Source organism: Buceros rhinoceros, unplaced genomic scaffold, assembly GCF_000710305.1.
Source record: "Buceros rhinoceros silvestris isolate BGI_N320 unplaced genomic scaffold, ASM71030v1 scaffold1439, whole genome shotgun sequence".
Classification (NCBI taxonomy): Eukaryota; Metazoa; Chordata; class Aves; order Bucerotiformes; family Bucerotidae; genus Buceros; species Buceros rhinoceros.
The window spans coordinates 20,961-37,299 of NW_010431881.1; the positions used below are offsets into that span (position 1 = coordinate 20,961).

Consider the following 16,339-nt stretch of genomic DNA (forward strand, 5'->3'; position numbering starts at 1 on the left):
AAGGTCTCTACAGAAAATCCATCGTTATGAAACCTCAGCTGTTGACAGAAGATTGTCACAACCCTGAAGGGCTCTAAAGTGGAAGGAGAGGCTTTTTCTGCAATGTTGCGAGCAAAATTCTTCAGATTTGCCTGATGCTTTTTTAGGTCTTTGTAACAGGTAACTTCATCCACCTGACCAGGGAACATTTGGTTGCTTCAAGATCTTGTCACTTCGGCCAAAAGGAAAACAAAATTACTTTTATAGGATGTATTTTAATTAGGTTCCTAGAGCTCTGTGCATACCTAGGATATAATTTCTTATTATAATGCTATGATTTTGATTGTAAGACTTTCTTTGAAGTACGGAAAAAGGTATTTGCTTTGGCAAAGCAGATTCTGAGCTCCCACAACTTGGTCTTCACTGTGCACAGTGTAAATCCTGAATCAACAGAGCAGCAGCATCCACAGTGGCTTTGCAGATGCAACCAAGAAGTAAGCTTTGGCTGCCAGCAGACTGTAGAGGAGTAACACAAAATCACTGGTTGACTGATATTCCCAGCACCAACAAAAAAATCCTGAAGGATTGGCCAGCATAACTCCCCTGGGGACTTGGGGTTCATGAGTACAAGCACTGCCTAAGACAAACAGCCGCCAGTCCCAACATTCTGAATGAAAATACACGAGTAAAATCCTGAATTCCTCAGGTTTTCTGCCGTAACACCAGACACACAAGTTACTGTGTGACCAGACAGAAATCTCTAGTGCTTTAAAGTGACTCTAAGAGAAAAGAGCTCTTAATTTCAAAGAAAAATGTAAGTGCTGGTCATTTGGTTCAAGGTACGTAGGTAATCAATTATGTTCTTTAGCAAAGTTCTAACAGAAGAGCAACCTGCAAGACAACTGTGTCAGAGAGACCACTAAGGAGCATTTTCAGACCAAGTATCTCCAACTCAGAACCTGAACCAGGCAAAAAAGTAGTAGCTGAGTATCTGCTAAATGAACACAATAAATGTTCAATTATGCTATTAGAATCCTGGCTTCCAAGCAAAACCCAGCACAAAACCTACCCCTTCCAACAGCCCTGAACTTTGTTTTCCCATCATAAACCGTAGAGAGAGAATAAAGATCTGAACACACACAACAGGGGATTACTGAGAGGACACCACACAAGCAGCTCCTCCAAACCTTCCTCCTTCAGGCATGTTGCACGTCACAAGAGCTGCCAGGGCCAGCCTGCAGAGCTCTGCACACCAGGGAAGACGCTCCGCTCGCCCGCCGATTCAGTGCAAGCAAGCTGCTAATAACCTCATCCTACGCTAACAGCAGCACCCACCCGAACGCAGTTCATGAACACGCCAAGCAGCGGTGGAAAGGGAACGCTGGACTGGAAACACTTCCCGAGTCCTTGACACCAGTCTCTTTTTACCACAGGGAGTAACATCTTTTCTAGAAAGCAATGTAATTGTTCCGTCCTAAAAGCAGTTGGTTTCTTACCTCTGAAAGGCTGTGTTTACTAGACTGCCTTTCTTCTCCTTCATGCTACATACAAGACTTGTTTTCTCATCTTGTAATAACTCCAGCTACTATGTTTTAACAACTTTATCTGGAAAAGTGTAACAGCCAGCCTGTCATATCACAGGCCTGCTCTCTCGCGAAGCCCGCAGCATCACAAGCCAGGTCTTGAAGAATTCGGGAGCTTTGTTCTATTCACATCTTTCTGCTGCCTCTCTCTGTACTGATTGGAATACAACAGCCACCTCTTCCATACTCTCATTCCCATCATCCGCTGTCTCTGGCTTCGCAATAGACATCGCTAGCGTTAGGCACACAGGTACAATACACTCAGGTTTGGGTGCTGCCTGGATTACCATCAGAATGGATCCCACCCTCTCTGTGTAAGAGAGGCTGTGTATTCCACTTCCTTTCTTGTCTTCTACTTAAGAACCTTTTATTATTTCATTATTCAACTCAACTTTTGTATATCCTTAGTTTATCTTAGTATTTTCTGATATTAAATACTAGCCCTTTCCTTTCTCCTCCCTCCCTATTCCCACCCAGTCACTGTGTTTCGTTGTTCTTCAATCTTTTCAAGTTGATTTTTCTTTCAGGTTAACAAGAAGCATCTTTACAAGCTTTCTTCTTGTGCTCGTAACTGCAGCCCCTTAAATTGTCATCACCCCTTAGCTACAACAGCCAATGCTGTCTCTGCTTGAAAAACCATCTCAAACCTCTTTGAAGAGCAATGGTGGAATTAACACCAAAGAACACCAGTCAAACCAGGACCATCGTAGTCAACTGCTGGACAAGATTTCTCTTGACGTTCTTCAGCACGTTAGAAATTAACTGTCCATAAACAAAAGAAGACTCAATGTTCGGTAGAACCGGTACTCAAGATTTAAATGACATTACTTTAACAGTCTCAACATTCTCCCTCTATAGACAGAGGGAAGATAAACACGTGGTCTCCTCCTCAGTGTAGTTCTATCTTTCAACTTTTTCAACTACAGGAATGCTGCCAGAAGTACCAAAATCCAGGTTAACCCACTAAAGTTTTCAGGTCATTCCAGAAGATAATGCATCCAACAACCACTAACTGGAAACCACATCTACACGTTCAGAGTCCTCCACAAGTGGAGTATCACAAGAACAAACTCTCCAGCATTTCCACGTGCGTTTGTCCGGGAGGCACGGACCGGTGCTCTCCTCTGGCAGAGCCAAGAGCCCTCATGTGGTGCTTCTGCGGCAAGGGAGCCTGTGAAGTATTTCATAACGGACGTCTCTCATTTGAACAGCTGTCGTCTTTACCTTCAATCATTTCTATGAACAGAAAAGTATCTTTGAGCTTTTACAGTAACAAAATTTGTTTGGAATAGTCATCTGCAGCCTAGAGATTTAATACCAGACTACTAAATAAGACGGCATGGCCTTAACCACCGCCTGGTGCCAATTAGAGTCTTCCAACAAAACCTGCTGTGGCTCAAAGGGGTGTCAGGGGTGTCCCATTGTAACTTTTGTCCACAGCACACAACGGAGATCGTATACTCGCAGAGTAACTCTGGTACCTCAAAATCCCTCTGACCTCGACTTCCACGTTTCTACTAACCTGATTTGTGGGCAAGGAATAGCTTTGGTGAGGAACAACATGACTCTTGCAATTGAGAAAAGGCATTTCTATGGATCATAAATTTTACAGTATTTAAGTTGTGTTTTGTTTTTCGTTTGTCCCCTTTTGCCAGGATGCTCCAACTCAGCACCAAATAAACATTCAAAAGCAAGCCCCAAGGAAGCTGCTGTTCCAGGTCACAGTTTAGCTCAGGGGGACACTGCCAAGGGACGTGGTCAGAAGCAAAAGCCGTCTAACACGGCAGGCTGAAGATGAAAAGGCCCCACACCAAGCACAAGTTATTTTAACGTGGTAGGCCACCGTCAGAGCCGCAGGGAGGGAGAAAACAGCTCTGTGAAGCACACCTGAGAGCTTGTAACAGAAGGTTTTTATTAAGCCAAAGACTTAACTGTGACATGGAGTTTTACATATACTAAATACAATTTTTTTAAACTACATTCTACACTACTTAACAATTCTTGACCACTTTATGAGGTCCTATCACAAAATAGCGTGCAGTTAGGAAGCTGTCATTATCCCATAACATTTTTCAGAAAAATGGGTGCTTTACTGTCTTCAAAAAGTTCTGTATGCTAGACCAAATTCTGTATCAGAGTCTCTAATAACAGATAACTGATAATGTAAACCATAGAAAAGCTGTGCTTCAACAGCTGCTGTAGCTCTCGTGTTTAACAACAACCACCTGCGGCAGGGCCAGTGTACAGGCGTTCCCGCAGCGCCGTCCTCTACCTACCGGAGAAGCCCAGCCACTACCACTAAGGCAGCAACACTTCCCATCGAAACCAGTTTTCTAATGTTTCCAGTAACAACAGGAATGGCTACAAATTTCAAGTAGTACGTTAACTGGTTGTGAAACCTTTATTTGTAAGCGACTGTGTAAAATTTAACACACTCGTGTTTAGGCTATTCTCAATATCTAAAGTTTTCTAAAAACAAATCAACTAAGCATTTAATAGTATACTCTACCGAACAATCCACTGTGCAGCAGTGGTTGGAAAAATGCCACTCTAAAATCTACAATGTTTTAACTCAATATACACCTTTCCTAGACATACTCAGTTCTGAAAACACTTCATTTCCTAAATCTCTTTTTCCACTTGTCAGCTCTACAGTATATCAAGAGGGGTTACATCACATAGAAGAAACATCGGAGTTGTTTACACTGAGGTGAATTTGCAGAATCCGTAATTCCCAGAAACTTACTATCAAAATGACAGTGCAGTTGCCAGTTTCAGATTGTCTTATCTGCACTGGAAAGAACTCCCAAGCATCAGGCAACCGAGCTACTCCACAGCTTGCTGACCTTCTCCTCCCAGGAAGCAGACTACCAAATACGCAGCAGCGTTAGTAAAATTCACACTGTAAAATTACTACAAAGGCTGCAGCACTTAATTCTACTGAAAAGATTAATTAAACACAAAATAATTCTACAAGTAAAAGAGTTTTGGTGATACTCATCATGAAACAGTTTCATGGCTGGATTGCCAAAGACCGATTTGTTCTCCTACACCATCAGAAGGGATATATGCCAAAACTCAGTAACTTGAAGATTTCCTCAGGATTAAGGACTTTCACAGCCTATCCTCAATTGTCACGTATGCAACTATACATACATAAAAAGCACCTCTGACCTTCTTGCTTTAGCCTATCTCGTTTAGTTTAGATACTTGTATTTTGGAATGAGGCGCTCCAGTGGCAAAACACGAGGACATTTTAATCTTCAAAGCCTTAGCACCAGGGGAACAAATTAAACTCTTTCAACCAGTCTCCTCAGGTTGTTCATCCTCCATGTAGCATCAGAGTTTTGTACAGAAAGAGAAAAAGCACCCTGTACTCCATGAAAGAATTAGGAACCGTCTGTAGCAGAAGAATAGGTCAGTTCGAATTGCAATTGAAGTTTCAGCTGGTCGCTGCACGTATTTTTAAACATCTCAAGAGAAACAACGAAACAGAGCTGGAGTGGAACTGCACAGAAATACTGATCCCAAAGACTTTAATGTGGGTGCCAGGGTTTGTGTGTAAATATATATTTATGTGCATGAGTTAAAAAAAACCCAAAAAACCAAAAAGCAAGCCCCAAACACTTGGGTATGAAGATGTGAGCAGAGGAATGATGACATCTTCAGTACTCTGGCTAGACAGGTACACGCAATCAAGGAGTATTTACAGTTGAGCTTACATATGCTTTCCTATCAGTCTGCTCGAAGACGAACAAATAAGCACTCCTGCAGAAATTCCAACACCTGTTTAACTTCTGTTGAGTTTATCTAGCAGCCTTCTTTTATAAACACACACCTGAAATTTTCCAGTATTTTCCCTTGAGAGTTCAATTTCTTCCAAAAATGCCAATAAATTTTGCGGCTGAGAACCTTAGGTTCTTTCTTCCTACATCGTAATACATCGTCTAATGGTGAAGAATAATAGCATGCTCAGCAAAATAATCTATGCTGGTGAAGTTTCTCCAACACTTTGCAGTATCACACCCAGCATGGCCTCCATATCCACCAAGTTTATTTGGTGCATCTACTAGTCGTTCTACTTTACGAAGAGTTGGATGTATTTCTGGAAAAAGGCTACGACATCAAGGGAAAACTGGTGGTGGTTGGGTGCCTGGAAAAGCGGGAAGCGAAATCTATGACCTCTGATGATGGAACTTCTGTTTGTGGACCTCCACTCAACCCATCGAAAGACCTGGCCCTCTCCTCCCCATGTCAGATCTCGATGCTGCTAACTCTTGGATTCCACTGTTCCTGCAGCAACCAATGATAATCGCTGTCCTCCTTTAAAATACAAGACCTAGGTTGTTTCTGCAGAGCTTCTGCCCAGGTCAGCAGTTTATTTTTATTGGGTAACACCGACAGCTTTTTTCATATGCATCACAAAGTAGATCTAAGCTACAGGTAACAGATTTGTGCCATATTTATTCAAAGTACATTCCACTTAGTGGTGCTTCTACTACCTTCTCTCTATTTCTCAGTGGTTCAGATCATCACAGCAAGCTGAAAAACTGTTTTAATGGTAACATCTGGCATACTCATCCTCATAAAGGTCATCTTCGCTTTCAAGCTGGCAGTCCAACACATGCAAACTCAGGACCCACCCTAAGATTTCCCCCATTTAGTACCTGTATTCACACAGGAGAGAATCTTTTTATTTCTTTCTTCCTTCCTCAATTTTTCCAATAGGAAACAAAAGCCCTCATTTATTTTAACCCTCCTTGTACTGAAATACAGCTATGGAAGGAGTAACACAGCATAGCTTGCAGTATGAATCTTTCTGATTTCGCTGTGACAGCCACCAGGCTTTACTACGAGGGAGACCAAAGCATTCATAACACCACCAGCATATACCATAATCTTCAGGCCAAAAGAAGTTTGCTCTTGTCTTTGAATATATTCTGTGGAATTGTTTTATTCACAGAACCAATTTCTAGCTAGATGTTATTGAGCTCTGCAATGAAACACCGGAAAACTGGGCCTTGCTTTGTGATTTTTTCTCTTCCAGCCATTACCCTGCAGTACAGCTCACAACAAGGAAGGAATAATGGCAAAGCAACCTAAACCAGCCCACTCCATCACCAGAACCAAGAGACTGCAGAGTCCAGAGCTGTAAGGGAAGGGCATGGAGGGAAGGCTGCCTCCTCCTGCAGCTCCAGCCCTCTCCAACCTAGCAGGATCCTGCCACGAGTAAACTGGCACATATGTGGTTTAACCTGCGTGAAAGCAGAGATCTGCATCAACGTTTATCAAATGATAGTGAAAACACTAGTAGTATAACTAGCTAAAAAAAAAAAAGATTCACTATATCCTCCAGGGACAGGTCATCCAATCTCATAGTTAAAGCTCTAATATCAGGATTAAACACCAGTGTCAAAGGACAGCTCACCAGAACTGGAAAGGATCGGGTCTTTAAAGACCGTATTTTGCTGTTTCTCTGAAAACATTATTTTAAACCAACTTCCACAAATCCTGTGCCCATATACATTCTTTTCAGTTTGTTTTCTTCTTGAAAATCTGACTCATTACTCAGGAAAATTACAATGAGAGTAATCAATGTACATCAACAGGCATAATTTAAATTATTGCTTGAATAACCGTTCTAAGCCAACACAGAATCTCCAATCTCACATTTAATTTTGAAAATACTAATCAAAGAGAAAAAGCTCGCCATTCCTCAATGCAGTTTTTAGTCTTGGTACAGGCTCTGCTGCATAGATTTCAAAAAGAAGAATTTATGTGTAATTTCTTTGTGCACACGTATATAAGCATGTGCCTATGTATGTGTTTACACACACCCACACGCGCTCACGAGTGCTGCCCCCTCGTCCTTAACCTGGAGTAAGTGGTGAAACACTCAACAAAGACCATAAAAGCGGTTCAGACAAATTAACGGGTACAAGCACTAATAACAACAGGTACAGGCTCTTCATTAATAATAACGAAGAAACTTCTGGTTAGGCTCAAGTACAACAGAATGAGCTATTACCTTAAATTTTAACATTAATTAACACAGTAAGTCAAGTGCAGTAAAACTACAACGACCAATACCTTCGAAAACCCCCAAACCATACATACCTTCACTACAAAAGGGTCTTTTGATGCCAGAGAAATTCACCGTCTCGTGCAGCGTTTTCTCTTCTTGACAGTATTCACAGTATGTAACTATGCAGTGCAGCTTCTTATAATCATCAGAACATGCTCTGCTGCAGAACTGATACACTTTGTTCTAAATGCAAAGTTGCAAAGCATCACAAACAAGCTAACGGGTAAAATCCTAAGGTCTGCAGAGCGCAACTTTAAATAGTTTGCCATTAAGGCGTGAGTTCAGCATGTAAACAGATGTGCAAAGACACAATTAGGGTATGACTTCTAACGCTAAAAATTAACAACTCTCAAGCAGACAGCGAGTGCTACAAATACTCATCATTTTACACAAAAATGCTAAACAGAAAAGATGCTAATTGTTCTTAGCATATCCTCTTCAGATACTTCTCCCAGTTCATAGAGACCTGTCGGATAATGGCCCATCAGATCTGTAATCCTACAGTAACTGGAGATGAACGCGGATTTCAAACTTACATCTGATCTGAGAAATCACATTTTTAAATTACATAAATGCCTTTTTATTCGCTATCTGTGAACAAAGACTTCTGCTTTTATCCCTACTGAAGTTAAACAATATTCTATAGAATCAGGTAGATTTTATTACTTAATTTTTTTAGCTTCCATACCTTATAAAATAAACTCTCTAGAAAAATTGTATTGGTGTTACAGTTTTAAACTTTGAAACACATCATCAGTTTAAAAATAACCACAAAAACCCCCTTACCTCCCATTCCAGTACTTCTGGCTTTGAACAGAAAGAACTTTTGCAATAATTACATTTCAACTGAATATCACTGGGCGAGACAAACTGACCATTTGTTGAAGACTGCACACTGAGAGTCTGCAAAACAGAAATATATATACACATAACTCAAAAAAAAGTTACTTTTAAAACGTGTCTTTTTAATTAAGCCGACAGTGCTTAGGAACAAACTCAGGAGCATTTCTGCAAAAGCACAACAGGTTAGTTTCATCCTTTAATTCCTTTTCCCTTGTCACCTTAGGTTTCCCATCTCGACCTTCACCCTCGCTTTCACCGTAGTTACGCCAGGTCGTATTTCTTTCACCTTACCTTTCTAACGCCTGTAATTTAAGGGTAATACAAACGTCAAAAAACAGGCTCTCAAAACTGAACACCCGTTCAACACAAAACTGGTACTTTAAGAGAAATGTATGTCACAGCTTGGCTTACTTTGGTCACAGAAGTTCAAAGACCTACCAACGAATATTTTCAAATCCAAACCTCACCAAGGCAGATTATCAACACCTTACTTAAGCGTATCACTTGAAACTGGTAAAGGCTACCCAGCTGCGAGACTGGGAGAAAACTGGCAGATAGTCCTAGCTGGCCTCAATCACCACGGCAGGAAGATGCAGTCGTTCAAACATCCAGCCCCTAAACAATGAAGGGTTTTCAGACTGAGAAAAATACTATATATTGCAGGTGTAGATAGAAGAATTTAATTCTGTGACTGAGTAATTCAGCGTAAGGCATGTCTGATGCAATCAGTAGAGAACTCTGTTTTACAGTAGCTTCCAGTAGGTCTTGAACGCCTACAGAACGTAGCCTTTTGCACGCTCCCTAGATCAAGCAACAAATCGTGGTACTACACATGCAATGTTCAAGACAAAATCTGGATTGGTAGCGATCACAGTCACTTGAGGAATCCAGAGGACAAATTTCATACTCTGTCTTCTCAACACACTTTCCCACACTGCTTGCACCAAGATACATAGATTTAAAGTTGACAAATTCTCTTCAGGTTTCTTAATACCGCTCCACCTTGTAACAATGAAAACGTGAAACATTTCTGTTAGAGGGTACTTTTCTTCACTCTCATGTTACTAAGGGTTCACATACACACACAAAAAAAGGGTGACAAGACTGGTAAGTGATATAACCCCTCCCATAAGGGACCAGCACTGCTGAGTGCTAGCTAGCAGTGCCCACGGTATCCTCTGGAGCACGAATTCCCTATCAGGAGACTACAGACATGAAGGATACACGCACGGTTTCCAATCATGGGCAGGACCTGAGAAGAAAATGCCAGATACAGCAGAAAAGATGCCACCTTTATCCCAACGGACCACTGTTCCGTAACGCCTTGATCACAGCCTGATGCCTCCATATGGTATTGTCATACACCCAGCAAACGCCCCTGTGGTTGAGGAAGGTTTGCTAGACTCTGGCTGCTCTAAACAGGCAGCTGAAGACCTGTACTAACACGGGAGCCACACGGGGATTTTAAGTTCAAGGTCCAGTCTGTGCATTTCTGCCTTTACAGGTTTCTTGACAGAGCAAACACCACGCTCACCACGTTCTGCCACGTAGGTTAGGTAAGCACAATGCAAGTCCTGGACGTTCTGGTTGAAAACAAAAAGAAATGAAGACGCAAGTATACCCACCCCCTCCAGTTTAGGAATGAAGGAAACGTTAGAGAACGAGCAGAGGTGACAATTTGTCCAGAAACACTGGAGGCAGGGGGAGGAATGAAGATGAAATATTAAGTGCTCATCAAATGAAAAGCAACCATATTTTTTTAATGGCTGTAATTAGCTTTAAATATGAGACCAAAACACCCTATTGTGAGGGTCGGCACTCAGAAGTAAAACTGTTGGTTTGTTGTTTTCTGATGGATGGCACTGTTAGCTTCCTTTACTACTGTTCCCAGCTCTCTGCCGCGGTAGAAAGCCAGGCCCTATAGGGTCTGGGAATTGAACGATAACAAAGGCTAGAGATGTGAGAACAGTGGAGTTGGTGACTGTTCAGAGTTAAAACTTGTTTTAAAGAATACTTACATCTAACCGTGGATTTAAAAATCTAACCAATTTAAGCATTACTGCTTCGAAAACAAAACCAGTGGTTTTTATCTAAACTCCTAAGGCCAACTACATATTGCCCCACAGAAATCAGTAAAGGACTGAATTCCTATTAGTGAAAACTCTAAACCACGTGAAGATGCTTGAAAAACCAACAGCTAATCACAAGATGATTTTAAATGCCTCCTTAGTTTCTAATATCCTGCTTAAGGACTGCTTCAGTGTAGTATTTTAATGCGTCAGGACGACATGCACACAGCATTTTTAACATCTTGCTTTGCCTCTAACTGACAAGATGCTTAGAACAGAAAATCCCCTTAGAATTATTTGAGAGCATTATTACACACAAAGAATAATGCAGCAAAAAGATCACAAATTCATCAAAATCTTTCACAGGTCACCCCAAAGAGCAAGATTTTATCATGTTGTGCATTATCAACGGTACCTTTGAATTCATATATATATATACACATGCACTCTTTTGAGTATCTTAAATTAAATCAAAAATAGTTTAGTCCGACTTTTCTTGAGCGTGTCCTGAACAACAAGATCATGGGAAGTGGCAAAGTCAAAAATCATTGTAAAGCCCTTCTCAGCCTTCAAGGCACCCACCTCAAACTGCTCTAAGCTGCCCAACGAGCGAAGGAACAAGCAGGCAGACACAGCCTAGGACTCTTCTGAGAAGACCAGCGCAGTAGCACAGCTTCTGGCCTGACCCTGCCAGCGCTGCACAAACAGTAAAGGGGTTTTCCTTACTCACAGCAACACAGAATCAAACTGTGGAAACATTTCTGTACATAAATGTGTGTGTGGAAGGGCGAGCAGGCAGCCAGAAACTCCACTCAGATTTCTTCTAGTTGAGAAAAAATAACTTTGAAAAAAATCAAGTTGTTTTTAATGTGAAAAAGAGAAACAAATATGTCTGATGTGTCTTTCATACATGGTTTTTCACTAGAACTGTTCCACAAGCAAAATCAAGGACACTAAATTGAACAGGGAAGGAACCAAACACTCCCTTTACACTCATGCACACACAGACCTTTCAGCCTCAGCGTGGAAGCCTCAATTATTTTTATTATGATAAAATCTGGAAAAGCATTTCTGTGACCAGCATGCCAAGCTTCCACCACGTTCCTGCTGTAACACACTTTTTAAAAATATATGTATGTGTGTGAGAAAGAGAGACGTAAGGTATGCAAACAAAGAACGCTCACAGACATCCTAGTCATGGTGAAAGAGAACACACCAGTGTGTGAACAACCAGAGCGAGCGACCTGCTGAAAAACTCTGTACTTATAATTCTTACCCGTACTACTCCTACAGCTCACCAGATACATCCGTCAGCTGGGGTGGTGGTGCAGGGAAATCAAAGTTTTAGCACCAGCTCTCAGAAAATTTTGCACAGACTCATGTTTTGCAAGACAGCTTGCACTTTAAGATGCTTATACAGTCGCTAACTTCGGGAAGACCCTTGAACTACAGCCCCCACGTTCACAATAAAGAAATTAGCAGTTTATTTTTCCTGAAGAGGCAAGATCAGAGCAAGATCTTCAACAGAGCCAGTAAAGGTACCAACAGCAAAACTGGCTTGAAACAAAACAAGTTGTAACAGTTCTGTCCTTAACTCCGCAATAACATCCTCCAAGACAGGCATGAAAAAAGACAAGATGCAGTCACTGCCAGACAAAAATCACATCCAGCAGGTTACTGTCCCTCTTTCTGACAAGGATGATTGTTCTCGCAGCTGTCCACACACAGGAGAATACAGGTACGACATCAGCTGCACAACAAGCAGCTCAGCTGAATCTTTCAAATATTTTAACATGTTAAAACTACAGCCGGCCGGAAACAAAAGGTTGTTTGCAAAATAAAATGACCCTAAAGTACCGTAAACAAATTAGGAATTTAACTATTCCAACTCATCTATGAAATGAAAGGACTAAAATTTGTGCCGAAGGGAGACACAGACCTGAAATAACAGTTATTCTGCTCCGAGAAGGATAACCCCTAACAAAAAAAATGTATAGGAAGAAGAGTGCAGTAAGAAAAAGGGATGAATATAATGCCAGAAAATTAAAACAAGAGTTATCTACATTAGTAATCAGTGAAAAATATGGAGAGCCACAGTAAATCAGCTGTTTTTTCAGCAGATCTTCGCAGAAAGCACTGCGATTGACCAAATGGATTAAGCCGTTTTCACAGCTGAGCTCAAACCCTTGCGTGTCACTCTGGTATAAAAACAAGCCTCAAAGGAACTTACACGTTGTAGTAGTACACCGTCCTTCCCACCTAAACACTACATGAACAAAACACAGCAGCTGTTCTCTTACAACCGACTCCTGCCTCGTGGTGAACACGTTTTATTCCTCTAGACAGTGAATATACGAAAACTATCGAAAGTTTGGGTTCCACAGAGATGTCTGAGCAAACTAACTGTAAGCAAGTGACCACCTGCCCAGTCGTGGTCCTTACTGAGACCTAACAGACTGTACAGCTGCTCTGGTTAAACTCCACTACATTAAGAGACAGATCTACAACTGAAGCATCAGACAGGTCTCAGTACGATCAGAAACCCGCAACCAGAATCAACAGAGGCAGCAGTTAGTCAATGCCGATGCTTAATGTTGACTTATCTGCAAATCCAAAAAAGCCCGGGCTGTATTTGTCATTCACTAGCTTTATTTTTCTCACTCAAATAGCAGCAAGTTTTTGTTCTGAGAGCTCTTGGGGCTGCCATCAGCTTTAAGACCACGCAGAATCAAACAGATGCTGAATGCATTTGCAAGTATTTCAGCTGTGTCGTTACACACGAACAATCTGCGTCGATCCTGTTAATCAGTTCCACTGCCAGACCTCTACTGAACTGGTCAGGATGGAAACACAGAACAGAGCTTCCCGATGGAATAGCCAGGGTATATCGAGGAAGCAATGACGTGATCAGTTTGCCATCCCGTGGACAGAAAACAGCAAAGTTTAATGATGGGCAAACCCTGTACCGGTGTAACTGCTCACCGACCCGTGGGACGGCAGTTACTGATTACACAGTGCACATCTGGGAAAACCATTTTCACAAATGAAAATGGAAACATTTTCTTTAAAAAGGTTCTTTGATCACCTAGAGATCAATCACTACAACACATTTTACATATGCTTTAACCTTAAGTCGTATTAAAAATACGACATTTTCGACAAGCACAGAAGCCTCCTGCAGTGTCCCTAGCACTAGGCTCGCAACACTCCGCTTCTGGACACAGCTCAAACATCTAGTTTTGTCCACAAACATTCGGCCTGGCTTCGGCTCTAACCTTTCATTTCAGGGACAGTCACTATACCTCATGACACGCCTTTGTCAGTACAATATTCACTGTGAGAATTTTGTTACTTATTTAGTATAAATTCAGTATAAAACGGAATTTGTTGACCTTCAGTGCAAAACAAGACGAGCAAGGCTCATCTCCATGAAGAGGCTGGGTGGTGAAAATGAGCAGTGATACTGCTTTGCGTTTTCTTCCAGTATCACGGAGAAATGGGTTGCTATTTTCTGATTTTCTAAGTTTAAGATAGCAGCTAGTGTTATCATTATGAAACAGTACTTTTCATCAAAGAAATTGTTATGAGCCAGAAACATCTGCTATGTTAATTGTTACTCACAAACATCTATATACAAGCAAGTTAGTTCAATATGCAAATACTTCACACAAACATAGGAGCACAAATATTTAGGGAGGAAAATGTTAACACAACAGCTAACCTGAAATTTAGCTACACAACTGGAACTGCAAAAGTTGTACAGTTTTCCATCAGGCATTGTGGCTTGATACTGAGGTAAAGAGTTTCGTTTACAAAAGTGGCAAATAATTCCCATACCTAAAAGAAAAACGTAGTTTACAAACAAAATAAACACAAAATAGTAGCAAAAAACCAAAACCAAAACCCAACCCCCAAACACCTGGATTACAGGTCAGCTCTTCCCAGCATTTCAATGTACAAAGATAAGATTTGTCTGTTTTCCAACCAGCTTCTAAAAGTCACGCAAGACAAAAGTGCAGAGGTTCTGATGAATTTTTCCATTAAAGATCTGCATTAAATATGAAATTGCACCTTCTGTAAAATTCCCTAGAGCATTTTCAACTGTGAGTTTGCTGAACTGAGATCTACGCCTGCTTTGCGTACTGGAGAACCCACGTGTTGAGGTATTTACTAGTTCCTTTCACCCAGATTAAGAATTACCTACACATTATAACTTCCTACATCCTTCTGCCGTTGTTGCTTGAGGTGATAAACTGGGGTGGAGTTGGATCACAGAAAAGAGAACATAAATTCACACGCATGAAAGTTGCACTATCAGTCTACGATGTATGAGAGCACATCTCAACATTTTTTTCCCAGGAAGCCTCAAAACAGTTGAAAACTGTTTCCAACATCACATAAGAAGGCCAGTGGGGAAAATGACCCCTTGTGTGTCCGTTTACTAGCACTGAATATAAGATGATACTTTTCTTTTTCCTCTAAATCAGTTAAAACCCCCCATGAAGTCACATCTGCATAGATTAATTCTAAAACGAACCCACCCACCCTCGGTGCTCCAACTTGAAAGAAAGCCTACTCTCATCAGTGGTGAAAATCCATCATCCTTTTCACTTACTTTGTGACTTTGCATATTTTGATTTGTGTGTGTTCATGCATGCGGTTGAGCAGTATGGCTCCATATATCCATTAGGTCCTATGCATTGAGTCATGTCAAAAAACCTGCACTGAGCTCTGCAGCCAGTACAAGAGGTTAATTTGCCATATTTCTAAAACATAAAACAAAGCAAAACAATGCATTAGTCAAAACTATGTTTGGCTTTTGGCTTTAAATTATGGTATAACAAACACAGAGGCAAACGTAGGTATTTAATTCCGCAAATTGCACCCCCATGAGAACCTTCCTAGATTAACTAACTCTCATCACCACGGAGCATTCAGCACTATGGTTGGGTCCTTACTCCTGAGGGGAAGCAGCTGCTTAAAATGAAACTTCTGTGTAAAGACAAAAACCAAACACGCATCTCTCAAGTTGGAGAGTTTGAAACAACTCTGTTCCACTCTCCTTGTTGATGGGACAACAGTTGTAGGAAATGAACAGGAGTCTGGCAGAGCAAAGATGAAGGATAAGTAAAGGTGCTAAGCTTTGAAAAAAAAAAAATTGTACTCTCTAAATGATAACATCCTTAATATTATCAAGTATGAGTTAGGCGCAACACTTTCTTCGTAACAGCACTGTGAGGAGAACCTCTGACCTGCTAACTCTCCTAGTTCCAAGTCCTCCAGGCAGGAGGAACACACTGGAGAGTTCCTGTGCTCCTCACTGGATCCAACGAGGAACTGTGATTCCATGAACCTGACAGCAGACTCAATTTTGGTATCTCTCAACACAGCAGTCAGTCAATCAACAGGTTTTCACAGAAGAGAACAAATGCTCTATAAAAGCCCAGAAAAGCTGCACCAAGCAGACGTACCAATGACAGTCACCACACCAAGCAGTTCTGACCCGCTACGTGTACTAAACACTTGAGGGGTAGGCAAGTATCGCCATCATCACAAAGCAAGTTTCAGACAAATGTGTCTTGACACCTTCCCTGCCCACAGACATAGTACCATGGTTTTGACAGTGGTCACAGAGAATTCCTCATCTGGACAGCAACGAGTCTCCTACCAGACAGACTCTCTCCTTAGTGAGCATTAGAGAATATTCTATTCACACTTCGGACCTTAAGATTTCTTCCCTTCTGTAGAGGAATGATTTTGGCACTACCTCTGCCTCTTTC

General features: G+C 41.3%; 1 protein-coding gene across 1 annotated transcript in view; it reads right to left on the bottom strand.

The window, feature by feature from the left end:
- The window catches only part of ZMYM2 (zinc finger, MYM-type 2), a 61,376-nt gene that overhangs the window by 20,703 nt on the left and 24,334 nt on the right, over positions 1 to 16,339 (bottom strand). The window contains exons 5-8 of the mRNA XM_010143551.1: positions 15,175 to 15,325; positions 14,281 to 14,396; positions 8,434 to 8,550; positions 7,680 to 7,830 (exon numbers count right to left, since the gene is read on the bottom strand). Coding sequence (XP_010141853.1) covers positions 7,680 to 7,830; positions 8,434 to 8,550; positions 14,281 to 14,396; positions 15,175 to 15,325 — 535 coding nt within the window. The remainder of the gene's footprint in view (positions 1 to 7,679; positions 7,831 to 8,433; positions 8,551 to 14,280; positions 14,397 to 15,174; positions 15,326 to 16,339) is intronic.